The 16,220-nt window shown below is 41.4% G+C and overlaps 1 protein-coding gene and 1 long non-coding RNA gene across 2 annotated transcripts in view; one reads left to right on the top strand and one right to left on the bottom strand.

Annotated features, from left to right (window-relative positions):
* Window positions 1-3,611, top strand: part of XKR6 (XK related 6) — a 175,791-nt gene extending 172,180 nt beyond the window's left edge. Inside the window, exon 3 of the mRNA XM_075269308.1 lies at window positions 1,771-3,611. Coding sequence (XP_075125409.1) covers window positions 1,771-2,735 — 965 coding nt within the window. The 3' untranslated portion in view covers window positions 2,736-3,611. The remainder of the gene's footprint in view (window positions 1-1,770) is intronic.
* Window positions 3,612-15,028: 11,417 nt separating this feature from the next.
* LOC142196859 (uncharacterized) lies at window positions 15,029-15,679 on the bottom strand. The gene is made up of 3 exons (XR_012715286.1): window positions 15,610-15,679; window positions 15,090-15,133; window positions 15,029-15,040 (listed from the first exon to the last, which is right to left on the bottom strand). It is a non-coding gene; the product is annotated as an uncharacterized LOC142196859 (long non-coding RNA).
* Between the last annotated feature and the right edge of the window lie 541 nt (window positions 15,680-16,220).

Genomic DNA, 16,220 nt, shown 5'->3' on the forward strand with positions numbered 1-16,220 from the left:
TTTCTATTTATCATAGTGATGACTTCTCATCTATGAGACTTTCTGTATGCTGTCATCTTCCAGTCGTACAACACAAGATGAAATGATCCCATGGTAATCTTGTTACTTGACATGTGGTCCAGTGTAGGATCGGACCACGTAAGCCAGCTTTTGTTATTTCTAAAGGCATTGTAACCTTGAATAAATGTTCCTTGCTGAGTTTTACCAAACACATGAGATGAAGAATGGAGATATATAGCCTCATGGTGGTCTAAGGAGGTGGTGAGGATACAGGTCAAGGTGTGGATCATGTATGAAGGAGATGACTAGCTGGTTGGATTTGCCTTGACATTTTAGGGATTTCAGCCATGTTTCGAGGCTCTTTTATGGGGTCAAACATTGACTTACAGGATAACGAATTGTAGGGGAGGGTGTGGGCCCACTGCATAACTGAACAAATTTGACTTAGATCTTTAACTCTTATAAGGGGATCTGGATTTCAGCCACCAGGTTACTACCTGTTGGAGTAGTGCCCTTCAGTGACCCAGGTGGGTAGAGAGACGCTGATGCGTAACATCAAAGGGACAAGAAAAGACATAGTCAGTGGACTAAGTGAGGTCAGGGCAGGCAGAGTTTGTGCAAAATGGAAATCCAGGCAGAGCTCAGAGCAGGTAGAAAGAGGTTCAGAGTTGGCTAACATAAGCAGAGGTCAATATGGAGAAACTATGCCAACTATGTCCTTAACAGAAGACTAGGAACTAAGTTTGTAATGATTGATGCACACCGACCCAGAGCATGTGTCCTGTAAGTTGGTGGTCAGCGGAGAGAGGTGAGACGCACGATAAAGCCTAATTTCCATACTTTTTCCCCCAGGGAGCCTTGTCTTAAGGCTCGTAGGTCTGTTAAGCCTTGTCTTAAGACTCCCTGAATCTCCACAAGGAGAACCAGTATGTCCCGAGAGAACTCTCGTTTCTAAACAGGTTTTTGATCAGTGTAGGTGGTGACCACTTTGGTGTATGAATGTTACCCATGCTACCGGTAAAGGTCTCCTTGTCTAGAACACATCCAGGGGTGCTAAAAATGTGACCAATTTTGTAAGTACCATTGGGTGATAATCCATTACCAAGTGGTACTTACAAAAGTAGTCAAGTTCTTAGCACCCACAAATTTTCGATTATGTCTGAATGCGTTACGATCTCAGGTTTTAGCCAATAACCATGAAAGGTTCTCAGACCATTCAGACGGTTTTTCCTTGCATCTTCTTCATCCTTCTACACTCATCCTCTGTATACTTAGGGCATTTGACGACAAAGGTGTAAGGATTACAATGAGTAGTCTGACATGCAAAAAAAAGTAACAGTGCTCAAATATGGCTGCTTAAAGAGGTTTTCCGCTTTGTACAATCCCTACTTGTTGGAAGGGTCACTTAACAATAAGCTGATCATAAAGTCCTCCCCTGCTGGGACACCTGCCGATCAGCTGTAAACTATAAATGTTCGATTTCCCTGCAGCGCCACCACAGGAGAAAGGAAGCACTACACAGGGTAGGCCATATCAAGGGTTGTCTGTGTAATACAGAACAGGACAGGTTTTCCAAATCTGGAAATTCTCTTTGTAACCACTAATCACTCTGGTCAATGGGACAATTATCCTAAACATGGGACCTAATAGGGTCAGTGGTATTGAGTTTTCTATGCCGAACAACCCCTTTAAATGTTGCTGAATGTATGAGTTATTTTGCATAAATCCATTACATTAACCTTTATCTATTGTTTGACTATTTTCTGACAGGTGTCTCCTCTGTGGCTTCCCTGATGTCCCTAGCTTGGGTGCTAGCCTCCTATCACAAGCTCCTACGGGACTCCCGGGATGATAAGAAGAGCATGAGCTACAGAGGGGCACTTATTCATCTCTTCTGGCGACTTTTCACTATATCATCCCGAGTTATATCTTTTGCCCTCTTTGCTTCAATCTTCCAGCTCTACTTTGGGATCTTTGTAGTAGTCCACTGGTGTGTCATGGCCTTCTGGATCATTCATGGTGGGACAGACTTCTGTATGTCCAAATGGGAGGAGGTTCTCTTCAACATGGTGGTAGGAATTGTGTACATTTTTTGCTGGTTTAACGTCAAGGAAGGCCGGACTCGATATAGAATGTTTGCGTATTACACTGTTATTCTGACAGAGAATGCTGCCTTGACGTTCCTATGGTATCTCTACAGAGACCCTAACACAACTGACTCCTATGTCGTGCCAGCACTGTGTTGTGTTTTTCTTAGTTTCGCAGCCGGGATCGCATTCATGCTTATCTACTACGGTGTGCTGCATCCCATGGGGCCACGAGCTAAGATATTTGCCAGCTCCTGTTGCGCCGAGCTGCTCTGGGGCATTCCTTTGCCCCCTGATGTTGAGCCCATGGCACCCCAAACCCCTGGGCACCGGGGGGCCCAGGCAACGCCCACCAGAGCGGTGGCGGAGCAACAGGACGATCTAGCAGCTGACACATGCTTGCCCGTTTTCCAGGTGAGACCAATGGTGCCATCTACTCCATCTGGGCGCCCTTATTACCCAGAGGGGCCCCTCATAAAGATCGACATGCCAAGAAAACGATACCCAGCTTGGGATGCCCATTTCGTTGACAGACGATTGAGAAGGACTATCAACATTCTTCAATACGTCACCCCCACAGCTGTAGGTATAAGATATAGAGACGGTCCTCTCTTGTACGAGCTTCTCCAGTACGAGTCTTCTCTCTAATGCTCCAAACCCAGAGGAACCTTATTTTTGTTTACGAGAAAAAAAAAAACAGCTCATTGAAAAAAAAAAATAACACAAAGAGAGAGCTTGTCCCAAGCTTCATTTATGGTCGCTATATGTATACAAAGATATTCTCTATGTTTTGTAAGTAAAAACAAAAAAAAAACGAAGACTAACCTTTGGTGTTTTACACACAAGAAACAGTATTGAAACATCCACGCTACTATCCAGGGTGGAGAAAAGAAGTCTCCGCTCTGTATTTTATACATTATACACCAAGTGTAGAGAATTCATGGGACTGGTGCTGATAGAACAAACTAACCTTCAACTGCCTTATGCCCTTTGGTGCTGAGTTTCATTAACTACTGTCACCTCTCTAATGCAAAACCGGTGGTTATTCAGTTCAAGAAAGCGATGAAGCCTTTTTGCCGTCTGACTACTCGTAGGAGGTCAAGGTGCGGAGCGATGCCGAGACGGAACACGGGCCCGACGTGTCGTCTCACACCAGGGATAACATAGAGGACCCCACCCCCACCCCCACCCTTGCTTAACCCTTTCCCGCAACAGCCAAAGGGTTAACGAGGCAAACGTGGGCTCGAGGAAAGGTGCTATGTGATGGTCAGCTGTATTCTGCTTGCACTGAATTCACATAGTAATACCATTTTTACTTCCAAAAAGAAAACCATGAAAAAAATAAATAAAAAAAAGTTGACCTTTGATCGAACACCAAAAAAACTGTTACACGCTAAACACAAGTAAAAAAAGAAAAAAAAATCAGTAATAATTAAACTCAGCATGGTAGCAAAAAGAATGAAGACAATTTAAAGGCACAATACTTGGTTGGTGACTGTAAATTTCAATTTCTTCTAATTTCCCGTTTTTTCTTTCGAAGGTGCGTTCCGACTACCCACTAAAGTCCTATTGGTGTCTCATGTTCAATCTGAGCCTTAAGGTGATCTTTAGTGCTATCCAACTTCTTTTTATCTCTATCGATCTTTTTTGGGGGTGGGGAACCTTCGGCTCCCAAGAGCTCCATTCACTTCCATGGGAGTTCCAAGAACAGCAGAGCAAGTGTGCATGCTGGGAGTTGTAGTTTCGCAACGGCTGGAGAACCGCACGTTCCCTACCCCTGATCTATGTTATTTTCGTCTAACAGAGATACAATTACTGGTGCTTTGTACTCCTTTCAGTTGTGATTGGCTAATACCGTTCACATGGTGCATTCTAGAACTGCGGTGAAATTGTTCTCCTTTGTAAAGTGTCTATATCACGGAAATGAATGAGACAGCTGCTAGATTTTTTTTTTTTATATATTTTTTTTTTTTACTTTCACCCGCAGTTCTATAAGATAATATCTCTTTCCGTAAAGCTTGACAAACAGTACTGTGTTTTAATTTATCGAAAATATATTTTTGTTTGAAATTTCAAATTTTTATTTATTTATTTATTTTTAATTTGTTTTAAATTTCTATTTATTTTTTATTTTTCCAAATATGTGCAAACATTCATTTCTGGTGTATTACCGAAAACAAAAACAAAAAAACTGGTTCTGGTATTTTCGTTTCACAAACTCACACCTCAATAGAGACTAGATGACGCATTCTAGAGTATTGCTCCTTTAAACGGCCATCTTGTTTCAAGGCATCATTTCCCACGTTCGCTCTACTTGGCAAAAAAATAAAAATAAAATAAAAGATATATAAATATATATAGACATATATAGAGAGAGTATATTTAAGTAAATACTGTTAGTCTTTTCTGTGTGTGCCGTTGAAAGGAATTTGTTTTATATTTTTGATTTTCCTTGCCGAAAAAAACAAAAACATAAAAAATTCTGCAGCTCGATCCAATGTCGAGCTGAGCTAGGGAGACGTTCAAAATTGTGTGTTTCGATGAATTTCTAACCTATTTTTGTTTTATGATTTATGTTTTTTTTACTAGAGTTGATTCGAATAGTATTCGAAACAGTTTCGAATGTCTCGCTCCCATAGGAATGAATGGGAGCGGGCGAAGAGCGAGGGGTTAAGCGCCGGCCGCTCCCATTCGTTCCTATGGAGCGAGGTATTCGAAACTGCAGTTTCGAATACCATTCGCTCATCTTCTATTGTCCTAGTTATTCAGCAAGGGGATGCAAAAGATGAAATTTTGAAAAATGAATAACTAAATTGTGTTCAAAATATACAAAAATACATATTTCGTTCTCAAAGGGATTATGGGACTATAGTCACCCTATTGTAGCAGGGGCTGCTTCACAAAAAAAAAAAGTGGCCCGTGTACCAAAAAAAAAAAATATATATAGTGAACGATTTTGTTTTGAGCCAAATTTTCCTAAATTCCTATTAAATTGCCCATAATCCCAAGAGGAAATTTATATTTTACGTGCATTACTTAAATTTTTGTTATTTTATGGTTTTTACTATTATATCGTGTCTGCTATTGTCTTTGTGTGCATGCAAATTTTTTTTGAAAATTCACCAGGGTCTGTTTTTGAGTATATCAGTGCAATACAATTAGAAAAAAAATTTAAATAACAAAGTCTACAATTCAATGAAAAGGGTTTTCAGGACGAGAATTGATTGACTATCCAATGGTCCATTCACTAGGGATCAGATTATCTGCACCCCTGGTGATAAGTTGGTTAAAGGGATCTATCATTGAGAATGAATTTTTTGTCCCTAACACATGGTAATAGCCTTAGGAAAGGCTATTCTTCTCCTACCTTTAGATGGCTTCTCCGCGCCGCCGTTCTGTAGAAATACCGGTTGTCGCCAGTATGCAAATTAGTTCTTTTGCAGCACTGGGGGTGTTCCCAATGCTGCCAGAGAACTCTCCAGCACCGCCTCCATCTTATTCAGGAACTTCATCTTCCTGTGTCTTCTTCCAGCGCAGGCTTTGAAACTTGTAGGCCTTGGGCAGAGCTGTCTGTGCATGCCCACAGGCCACAAGAAAATGGCCGCTTACTTATTGTGTAAGCAGCCATTTTTTTTGTGGCTGCGGGCATGCACAGTATGCTCTGCCCGAAGCCTAGAAGTTTGAAGCCAGCACCGGAAGAATACACACAGAGAGGCCGTTCCTGAAGAAGATGGAGGCGTCGCTGGAGAGTTCTTTCGCAACATTGGGGATGACCCCAGTGTTGTTTGAGCACTGGGGACCGCCCCCAGTGCTGCGAGAGAACTCATTTGCATATCGACGAAAACCGGGATTTCTACGGTGGCGCGGAGAAGACATCTAAAGGTAGGAGACGAACAGCCTTTCTTAAGGCTATTCCGACGTGTTAGGGACAAAAAATTAATTCTCAATGATAGGATCCCTTTAAATGGGTTGCCAAGTCCCTTCCAATCCTGATGAGCAAGAATACTGAGGTTTGGACCCCGACTGACCACCGACCCCCAACCTGATGTGGATGGCTTATCCTAAGGATGGACCATCAATTATAGCGTCCCCCAAAAAACCCCTTTATGGTTAATTTTATGGGTATGTTAACATGTGAGGTTCCTGTTGTGTTTTTCTTTTTCCATTTTTTGTAAAAATGATAGGAAAATATTTTTCTGTAATTTTTAACAAAAAAAACCTCAAAAATAAGGGATAAATCACGTGTTAGACATACCCATTAATTGAAAACAATACAATAAAAAAAATCAACATTTTATTTCGTGCAGATCTACAAACTCAACTTAATTTTTAATTTTTTTGCGTAATATTTAAATTTCAGTATGTTAATGAGTATTGGTGTATGCTGAGCGCAGTTTGTGTGGCTGTCACAATATTGTCACTATTCATGTAGTCAAGTGACACAAGTCTTTTAGATGATGCCTGTGCATTTTACTATGATTCCTTAAAGAGTTTGTCATTGACATATCAACCCAGCCCTGCAGATAGACAGATTAGGGTCACCTGAACCACACAGTGTCTTCTCCTTGTGAATCGGAGCTTCCATTGCCGAAATATCGCTGTTTTTGTCAATCTGTTCTTTGGAGCAATGAGGGAGTTTCCGCTTATCTCTTTGGAGCAATGGTAACACCCTTATTGCTCTAAAAAAGTTCATTTGCATATTGAGAAAATCAGCAAAATCTAAGCAATGGAGTCCCCAATTCACAAGAGGAAAACACTGATTCACGGTCTGACATGCTGGGTGGATATCCTGGGTTCTGGTGACAGACCGCCTTTAAGGAGGGGTCACAGGCAAAGCCAATAATTTGGTATACCTACTGCATGGCCTGAAGGGGAGGTGCATGACACAAGGACTAAAATACCTTGTAAAGCTAAGGCCGGGTGCACACGGGGTTTTTTGGAGGCCGTCTCAGGTTGCAGTCGCGCACTCCGCTCGGATTAGGCCCAAATGAATGGGCCTAGTCGGGAGGAGGGAGTGTCTTCAGGCGGATTTGCGAGGCCTGAAGAATGAGCATGTCCGTTCTTTTTTCCGTGAGCCGGAACAAACCACTCCCAGAAAAAAAGAACTAACCGGCTCTCATTGATTTCAATGGGAGACGTCTTTTTGGTCAGGATTTTGAGGTGGATACGGCCTCTAAATCCTGACCAAAAAACTCAGTGTGACCCCGGCCTAATGCCCCATGGAACGATCCGCAGCGCTTGCGGTTTTTACCGCAAAGTGGACATGAATCCCATCCACTTTGCAAGTACTGTAAAATGGTGCAATTTTTCCCACGGCATCTCCACCACGGGCAAATTGCGGCATTTCCGGCCGGTGGGGCCCCGGCCTAAGAGAGATTACTTGTCATGCTCCCCCTTCTCAAACACCCCACATAAGGGTATCTCAGATTTGCCTAGACAGTTCCTGTAATGGGTGTATATGACGTATACATTTCTTCCTTCCCAGTGTTGTTTTTTATTTTCTTGCAATATCTTTTTTTCCTTCAAGGCTCTGCTCATGTGTTTCCTTTGATAAGTAAAACAGATTCAGATGGACCCATTGAATTATAATGGGGTGTGTCCGGGGTGTGTCCGGTTTCCATTGGGTGTTCCACTTTTTAGCAAGGCAAGAATCGCTTTGCAGACCACTTGCCATTAAAAGTTAATACGACTCTTAGAGGAGCGAGCCTGAAGTTGACCACGCATTCGGTGAATGTGGACCAAACTCGAATGTCTAACCACCAAGTGCATGTGGGGGTGTGCCTATTCACTCCAAAGGGCAGATATTGGTGGAAAAGAAGGGTCAGACATGCTGGACTACAATATGCCTAATCTTTGGTTCTTGCAGGAGATTTTTGACAATGGCTGAGTCTCGGCACAGAGGACTTATGTATGCTTGCCCAAGTTGAGCATGCATGTGTAGTGGGGTGTAAGGTTGGAAGAATTCACCCGCCATCTATTGAAGGTGTATGGCTAGCTTAAAGAGGATTTGACACCACTTACACCAGTTATTTGTCTTTTAATAGGTGCCATTCCTAGCCCCCGCCATTCCTGAGCTTGTTTCAGTGCCTGATATGCTTATTAGACTCTCTATGGTCAAGTAGGATGTCTCAGGTAGGATCAGGCAAGGGGGTGTGATTGACACTTTCCAATTAGAGGTGGACAGTGTAAAGCTTTAAAGCACAACCCCGTTGCCTAATCTGGGCCAGAACCGCCCACTTGACAGTAAACAAACCTAAGTGCAGTGATTGCTCAGGAATGGTGGGATCTAGAGAAATAATCCTGTGTCAAAATCAATGGAGCTAGAACTAGAATTGGTGGAGGTGGTAGAGGGGTCTCTTTGGGGGTCATGTGATAGGAGCCGAGGGTGAAATAAACAATAAACATCACAAACTGCAGTAAATCAAAACTTATATTGGGATCTGTTAGGTTTCCGTTGAGTGATCTTTTTTTTTTTTTTTTTAAGGGAAAAGTTGCTCTGCAGACTACAAAAATGAAATATTCAAAAATTTCATTTTGGAAATATGATATTATATGATGGCTACTTCTTTGTTGTTTTATGGTTACGGGCGATTTACTGTCATCCTAATCCTGATGTCGCCTATAGGCTCAGCCGTAACACAAAGCAGAATTTGTCATTGACGTAAAGGTCAATCGTTGTCCATACTGTCGCGGTCTCTGGTGTGGTGCTAATGCTGTAAACGGGACATTCTTTGGAAGAAGTTCTGCATCAGCTGCTGTTAAACCAGTTTCTTCAGCATTTTTCAGCAGAATAGGGAATAGGCTTTTTTTACATTAAAGTGTCCGTAGACCTTTATTCATTTTTTATGAATCCATAGGGCCGGTGAAGTGTCTGTGCCTTAGATCTGACTTTACTTCATATCTCTCTTGACTCCATTTACAATGAAGTCTATGGAGAGAGGAGTGGGGTTGAGCCAATCTTGAGATTTCAGGATCGATTTTAAAATCTGATTACAGAACATTTTCCAGCCGATCCCCATCGTGAAATCTGCTCGATTGCCGATCGCAATGTGATCTTTCCAGATCGCTCAACCCTAGTCAATGCTTCTCTATGGAAAAAGTCACTTTTAGGGTTGAGCCGATCTTGAGATTTCAATAACCGATTTCTGATCATTTTCCAGTGGATCCCTGAAATTTGCTTGATCGCCGATCAATCTATTCCGATCCCGATCGCTCAACCCTAGAGGGGAGGGGACGGTAGAGAAGAAGGAAGAGAGAGATATCAGGCAGTCTACAACAGGAGAAAGCTGGCTAGTAATCCTGATAACCCAGTTGTGTTGTGAAAGGAAACCGTCTCTCTATAGTGCTCTCCTCCTCCCCCTTCCCCTCTCCGTAGACATCTATTGTACAGATTTGATCGGTGGTAGAAGAATGCAAATAAGTTAAGAAACAGACACTTTTCTTTAATAAGGTATTTTACAAAGTTTGTTATATTCACCTCCACTATGGATTTATGACAAAAAATATATATAAATGTTTACACTTTAAGCCTATGTGAAATCTATACCTATTGACTAGATATTGGTAATGGGTATTGGTCCATAGAGATGTGGACATTACGTACTGTCCTTGGTCATTAGACTTGAGTCCATAGAGATGTGGATGTTACGTACTGTCCAGGCCTACTGGGAAGTTCTTGTGTTTTTATACTAAATAATTGCTGGAGCAAGTATCAAATTTAATAAGACCTATATAAATCAAGGCTGCTTCCGTATGTTCTATAGGTAACAACAATAGCAGTTATACAGCTCAGAATAGGGGAGGTTAAATAGGGATACCCAGGACTATAATATGGAACTCCACTTCCTCGTCATAGGAAGTGACATCACATTTGTTGGTCACATGGCCATGCAACAGCTCATCTGAATAGGATGTGATGTCACTTCCTGTGAAGAGGAAGTGGGGTTTAGTATCATAGTCCTGGATAATACCTACTAAATTCTATATGAATATGCTCAGCTACTCCTGCCCTCAAGTATAATGGCTGTTGATTGAACAGCAGGGACAATGTGATGGGTTCCCTTTAAAAAATGAATTTGCAAAAAAATTTGGACCATGATGAAAAACGGACATAAAATGAAAAGATTTCTTACAAATTGTTGAGTAAAACAAGGTCTTTGAGATGCTTCAGCCATTTTTGCAGTAAAACTTGTGACACCTCTGGTTCAACCCCATATACAATTTTTGATTTTCTGTGCGAATAAAAATGAACGTGATGCAAATTGTAGTGAAGATCGTCATCTTACTGATGTCTTAATGTATGTGAGTTATTTGCTGTGTCATGTGACCAGAAAAGGACTCTCCATCCGATACATCATCTCATGTCATGGGGGGGGGAGTTTGCCTTCCCCTGGATCAACATTGTAGGGGATTGTAGGGTTATAGGTTGGACTTGATGGACTGATGTCTTCATCCAACCTCATCTACTATGTAACTATGTACCGTTCCTTCAGACACAGTCGTACAGATCCAGCGTGGTCTGTAAGAGGAGCAATGCTACAAGTCACTTCCTGAAATGTCTTCCCGTCTAGATATTCCTCCATCACCTGTGACTGGTATTATTGAAATCTGGAAAGATCTGTAATAACTCATGGCCCTGAGTTGGGGACCATTTAGTTTTGATGAACATAGTGCAGAAAAGCTGCCATCAATCTGGTAACGCAACAACTGCAGAATCCAAACCTCCTTTGTCAAAAAATGGTGCCCGTCGGGAGCCTCGGAAATGGGTTTCCATGGCCGAGCAGCCTTATATCACCAAGCACAATGCCAAGCATTGGACGGAGTGGTATACAAGACAATGTACAATGGACTCTGGATCCCCTGGATCAACACCGTAGGGGATTGTAGGGTTATAGGTTGGACTTGATGGACTGATGTCTTCATCCAACCTCATCTACTATGTAGCTATGGAAGTAAGTTCCTCTATTCATTTCTATCAGAGCCTTGACCTGAGCCTCATCGTAATGAAAAGGGGAAATGACTTCAGTTGGAGAGTCTTGTTACTAGTCACATGACCAGCTAAGGACCAGAGGGGAGGATATAACTCACAAATACAGCCAACAGTATGATTACTTTTGCTACAAGTTACATCAATTGTGGGAGATCTTCTTTAACCTACCTGAGGTCTGAAAATCCTTACCTGTAAGATACAAAGCTCATTTCGGAACGCAGCCTGTTCTACAACACATTTTCTGGTGCTATGAACATACAAACTTCAGGCCAGTTCCTTAGTAATTTCCTAGTTACTTCTTACGTGCTATAAGACATGATCTCCAGCGAGTTTCCTTTTTATACACTCGATGGAGCCGATCGGTGGAACGGTTGTTTATTATGCATGGGACGGACTTGAGGAGTGATGCGATTTTTTGTTGACTGTGGTTGTGATTTTCTGTATAATGTCGCAATGCCACGCTGGTAGTTCCTGTTATAGAAGCCATTTTTGGTACAGGAGCAATTTTCATCAGCATGCAATCTACAATCACGCTCTATCGGATAGGTTCTAAGGAGGCTTCATTAATGTTGCTACTTAGTTATTTTTAGGCTTAATCTTGGCGTCCCCAAAATACCTGTTGCCATCAAGCTCGAAAACCAGGCATACTTTAAAATGGCGTTATCATTATCATGTCAATGCAGAACTATTTGATGTCCTGCGGGTTGGAACTGTTGTATCGAGATTTTGCGCGATTTAGATTTTTATGACTCCAATGTATTTAAAATAAGGAGGTAAAGAAATATTGTAAATCATCTTGATATCTCCTATTTGGATCATCCGTCATGTGTAGAGATAAGTGAACAGGTCCATAGCAGTTGGTTTTTTTTTAAAAAAAAAAAAAAAATTGGATTCAGCTGAACCTTAAATTTTTTGGGTTCACCACCCACAAATCAGTATTATACTCTGGTAGGAGTGGGTAAAAAAAAATCTTATATTCATCCTCCCTGGGCTCCATCATAGCCAGTGGTCTTCTTCCTTGGTTGTCCCCAATCCCTCCCTGGTGCTAATAACCCCAGGTCACCGCTGAGGCCTGTGACTGGTCTCAATGGTCACCTGGAGGTCATGGATGTCATGATACTTTGACTACAACTTGTTTCGATCTTTCTAAGGAGTCTTGTGAATATTCACGAGACTCGTAAGGTTCGCCCATGACTAGTCATATGTTATTCCACACCACATCTTCAGACAGTAGATGGGGCATGAGGAAGAGACTGACGAAGTCCATAAACATATTGATGGTCAGTCAAAATGATCTGTGTTTGCCATTAATAGTCAAAAGCAACCGATCATCATCCAATAAGCATAACCTTAAGAGGAATCAAAAAAATTTTTTAACAATGCCATATGAGCTGACCTGAGCAAACTCATCCCCATGAACGGTCATTTGTCATGGTCCACTAAGCCAATGAACGGTCAAGTAACAAATGGCGAAAAAATTCCAACCCTGATAGATATCTATTAGAAGTCACCTATGGATGTTACTTATCGATACAAAAATATCACCTGAAAGTTGGGCCAACTTGTAAAAAAATGACATATCACAACAGAATTTCATCTCCTATGTATGACCAGCTTCGTGCTGGAGGTTCTTGCCTTTCGAACTTCTGCTTTTTGTGATTTGTAGGGTTATGTTTGATACCTATGTGTGTCCTATCCTGAGGTATTCTCAGAATTGGAGTATTTAGAATTTTTATGGGCCGTTGTGTACCAGTGGTGATGTGGAATCTATTCGCTGCAGATATGGCGATGGGCTGTAAGAAATTTTGGCTGTTTTTGGTGTGGACAAAGAAACCACCAGTTGACATTTTGATATCTGCGGTTGTGTTTTTGTGTTTTGAACTTGGATGAAATATCAAGATATGTGAATACTTTATTATTTTATCTGGCACATTTGACTAGTACAAAGGTGGCAAGCTTGGCAAATGTAACCAAAACATGGCTTTGCTGACAACACTGTCATGGCTTCTGTTCTTCATCGAGCTACGACTGGTAGGATGAAACCTCTTATGGCATCTATCACAATACCATGGCGGTTCTTGTGGTTTTCACAGCAAGACTAGCACTATAGGCTGCCATCAAAAACACCAGAACGCCCAACAGGCCAAAACAATGGCCAACGTGAACCGCTCTTTCTCTTTGCGAACAGAATGGGCACTATTTTAAGCTTTGACCTAGAAAAATGTTACTACAACTCCACGCAATGTCATAACTTTCTAGTCTTTTGGTCATCCAAAAGTTCTTAAGCTAGCCTTCCACAATAATGATAAAAAAAAAATTGGTGGCCAAACCCTTAGATCTATACGGGATTGACTGGTACTGTTTATGTTGACAGCCCGAGTGTTCCCAAGGGTCCAGCCAAGAGGAGAATCAATCGTGGGACATGTAGAGACAACAAAGGTGTCTGGAAGCAACGTAAGGTGATAGGACACATTAGACCAGTTGGTCACATCTAATGTGTATGGGGTGTCTCATTGGATGGGAAATGTTGGAGAAACAAGGATTGGATTTCAATATGCCTGATCATTTTTCGTCTCAAGGCGGATATGCAACTGCAATAGGAGACTGTTAGAGGTATTTTCCCCTTGTCTATATTAAGAACATGTGCACACATAGCCAAGTGTGCATTTGTGTCAGGGATCGGAAGGAGAAGCTTGGCAGACAACTAAGGCACATGGCCACTTTTATATCCCTCTAACTATTGAAACCCATGAATGTTTATGGGGACTTGGAAGGGATTGCTGGTGGCCAAATTTATTATGCTTACTTGTATAGCGCCATCATATTCTGCAGCGCTTTGAACAGCCATGGACCTATTTCTAATACCCACCAATGCATCATGGGAAGTTATTGTAGAGACTATGTAATCATGAGAAGGCAATGCTTTGACTGTAGTTAAACAATGGAAGATCTTTTCATTTTTCTATAAAAAGAATTTGACGTAGCCTGTTGGCATGAACTCTAGATCTTGGAGTTTGTTGAGTGGGTCAGGGTTCAAGTTGTATGGAAAATACCCTTAATTCGGCATAAGGCGTCCGAAATACACCTTAACTTTTCCATTTTTGTTATGTCTACGTATAGGAGTAGCACTGTACACAATGACACTAGCTATGAGATTTTGATACTAACACACCAACCATGCTTTGTGTCACTTTATCATAAATTTGTGACCTATATTTGGTTACAGAGGTGTCACCAGAGAATGGCCTATTATTGAAACCATGTTTTTATATGAAACATATTCTTAAGACTTTTTTTTAATTTTACATGTCAATATGTATATTTAAAAAAAAACTGCACTAAATCCTGCAATTTTTATCTTGCTACTAAGCCTAATAATAGGCTAACATTTGCCAATTCTGTAGGGGTTTTCTTTGCAGTTTAATCTCATTGACATTAATCATTATGACAATATATTACAATATAAGATAACATCTCTATAGATAACATCAATGACCTATCATTGTATCTCTTACTGACAATATTTCCTCCTCCAGGCACAGAGCATGTCTAGTAAACTTCCCCATAAATCTTGATGAGTTGGCTTCAAACTATTGCTGCCTATGCCCATGACTGTGCTGTAAAGTAGATCACTAAATGCTGTTAACAGATCAGAGAATAAGCTGTAGCAAGATGAGTCAGTTTATCCATCTGTTAGTCTAAAGCCAATTTTATGGCTCTGTGCAACCTGCAGGTTCTGACTATACCTCCTTTTGCCATCCATTCCATGCAGGGGCTTCTAGGTTTCATATAAATCGGCCAGAAAAAAATATGGTATTCTCAGAGGGGAAAACACCTCTATAACACATTAATCTCCTTATGGAACACCTAAACCTCAACAGTGTCCAGACACCTAAACCTCAACAGTGTCCAGACACCTTAACTTCAACAGAGTAAATACACCTTAACTATCCAGACACCTTAACTTCAGCAGTATCCAGACACCTAAACTTCAAGTGTCCAGACACCTAAACCTCAACAGTGTCCAGACACCTAAACCTCAACAGTGTCCAGACACCTAAACTTCAACAGAGTCCAGATACCTAAACTTCAAGTGTCCAGACACCTAAACCTCAACAGTGTCCAGACACCTAAACTTCAACAGAGTCCAGATACCTTAACTATCCAGACACCTTAACTTCAACAGTATCCAGACACCTAAACTTCAAGTGTCCAGACACCTAAACCTCAACAGTGTCCAGACACCTAAACTTCAACAGAGTCCAGATACCTTAACTATCCAGACACCTTAACTTTAGCAGTATCCAGACACCTAAACTTCAACAGTGTCCAGACACTTTAACTTCAACAGTGTCCAGACACCTTAACTTCAACAGTAATCAGACACTGAAACTTTAACAGCGTCCAGACAACTAAACTTCAACAGTGTCCAGAAACCTAAACTTCAACAGTAATCAGACACCAAAACTTTAACAGCATCCAGACAACTAAACTTCAAGTGTCCTGACACCTAAATGTCAAGTGTCCAGAAACCCAAACTTCAACAGTGTTCAGACACCTAAACTTCAACAATGTCCAGACAACTAAACTTCAACAAAGTCTAAACACCTTGACTTCAACAGTGTCCAGACACCTAAACTTCAACAGTGTCCAGACACCTAAACTTCAACAGTATCCAGACACCTAAAGTTCAAGTGTCCAGACACCTAAACCTCAACAGTGTCCAGACACCCAAACTTCAACAGTGTCCAGACACCTAAACTTCAACAGTATCCAGACACCTAAACTTCAACAGTGTCCAGATACCTAAACTTCAACAGTGTCCAGACACCTAAACTTCAACAGTGTCCAGACACCTAAACTTCAACAGTGTCCAGACACCTAAACCTCAACAGTGTCCAGACACCTAAACTTCAACAGTGTCCAGACACCTAAACTTCAACAGTGTCCAGACACCTAAACTTCAACAGTGTCCAGACACCTAAACTTCAACAGTATCCAGACACCTAAAGTTCAAGTGTCCAGACACCTAAACCTCAACAGTGTCCAGACACCCAAACTTCAACAGTATCCAGACACCTAAACTTCAACAGTGTCCAGACACCTAAACTTCAACAGTGTCCAGATACCTAAACTTCAACAGT

The sequence above is a fragment of the Leptodactylus fuscus genome, chromosome 3, assembly GCF_031893055.1.
Source record: "Leptodactylus fuscus isolate aLepFus1 chromosome 3, aLepFus1.hap2, whole genome shotgun sequence".
NCBI lineage: Eukaryota > Metazoa > Chordata > Amphibia > Anura > Leptodactylidae > Leptodactylus > Leptodactylus fuscus.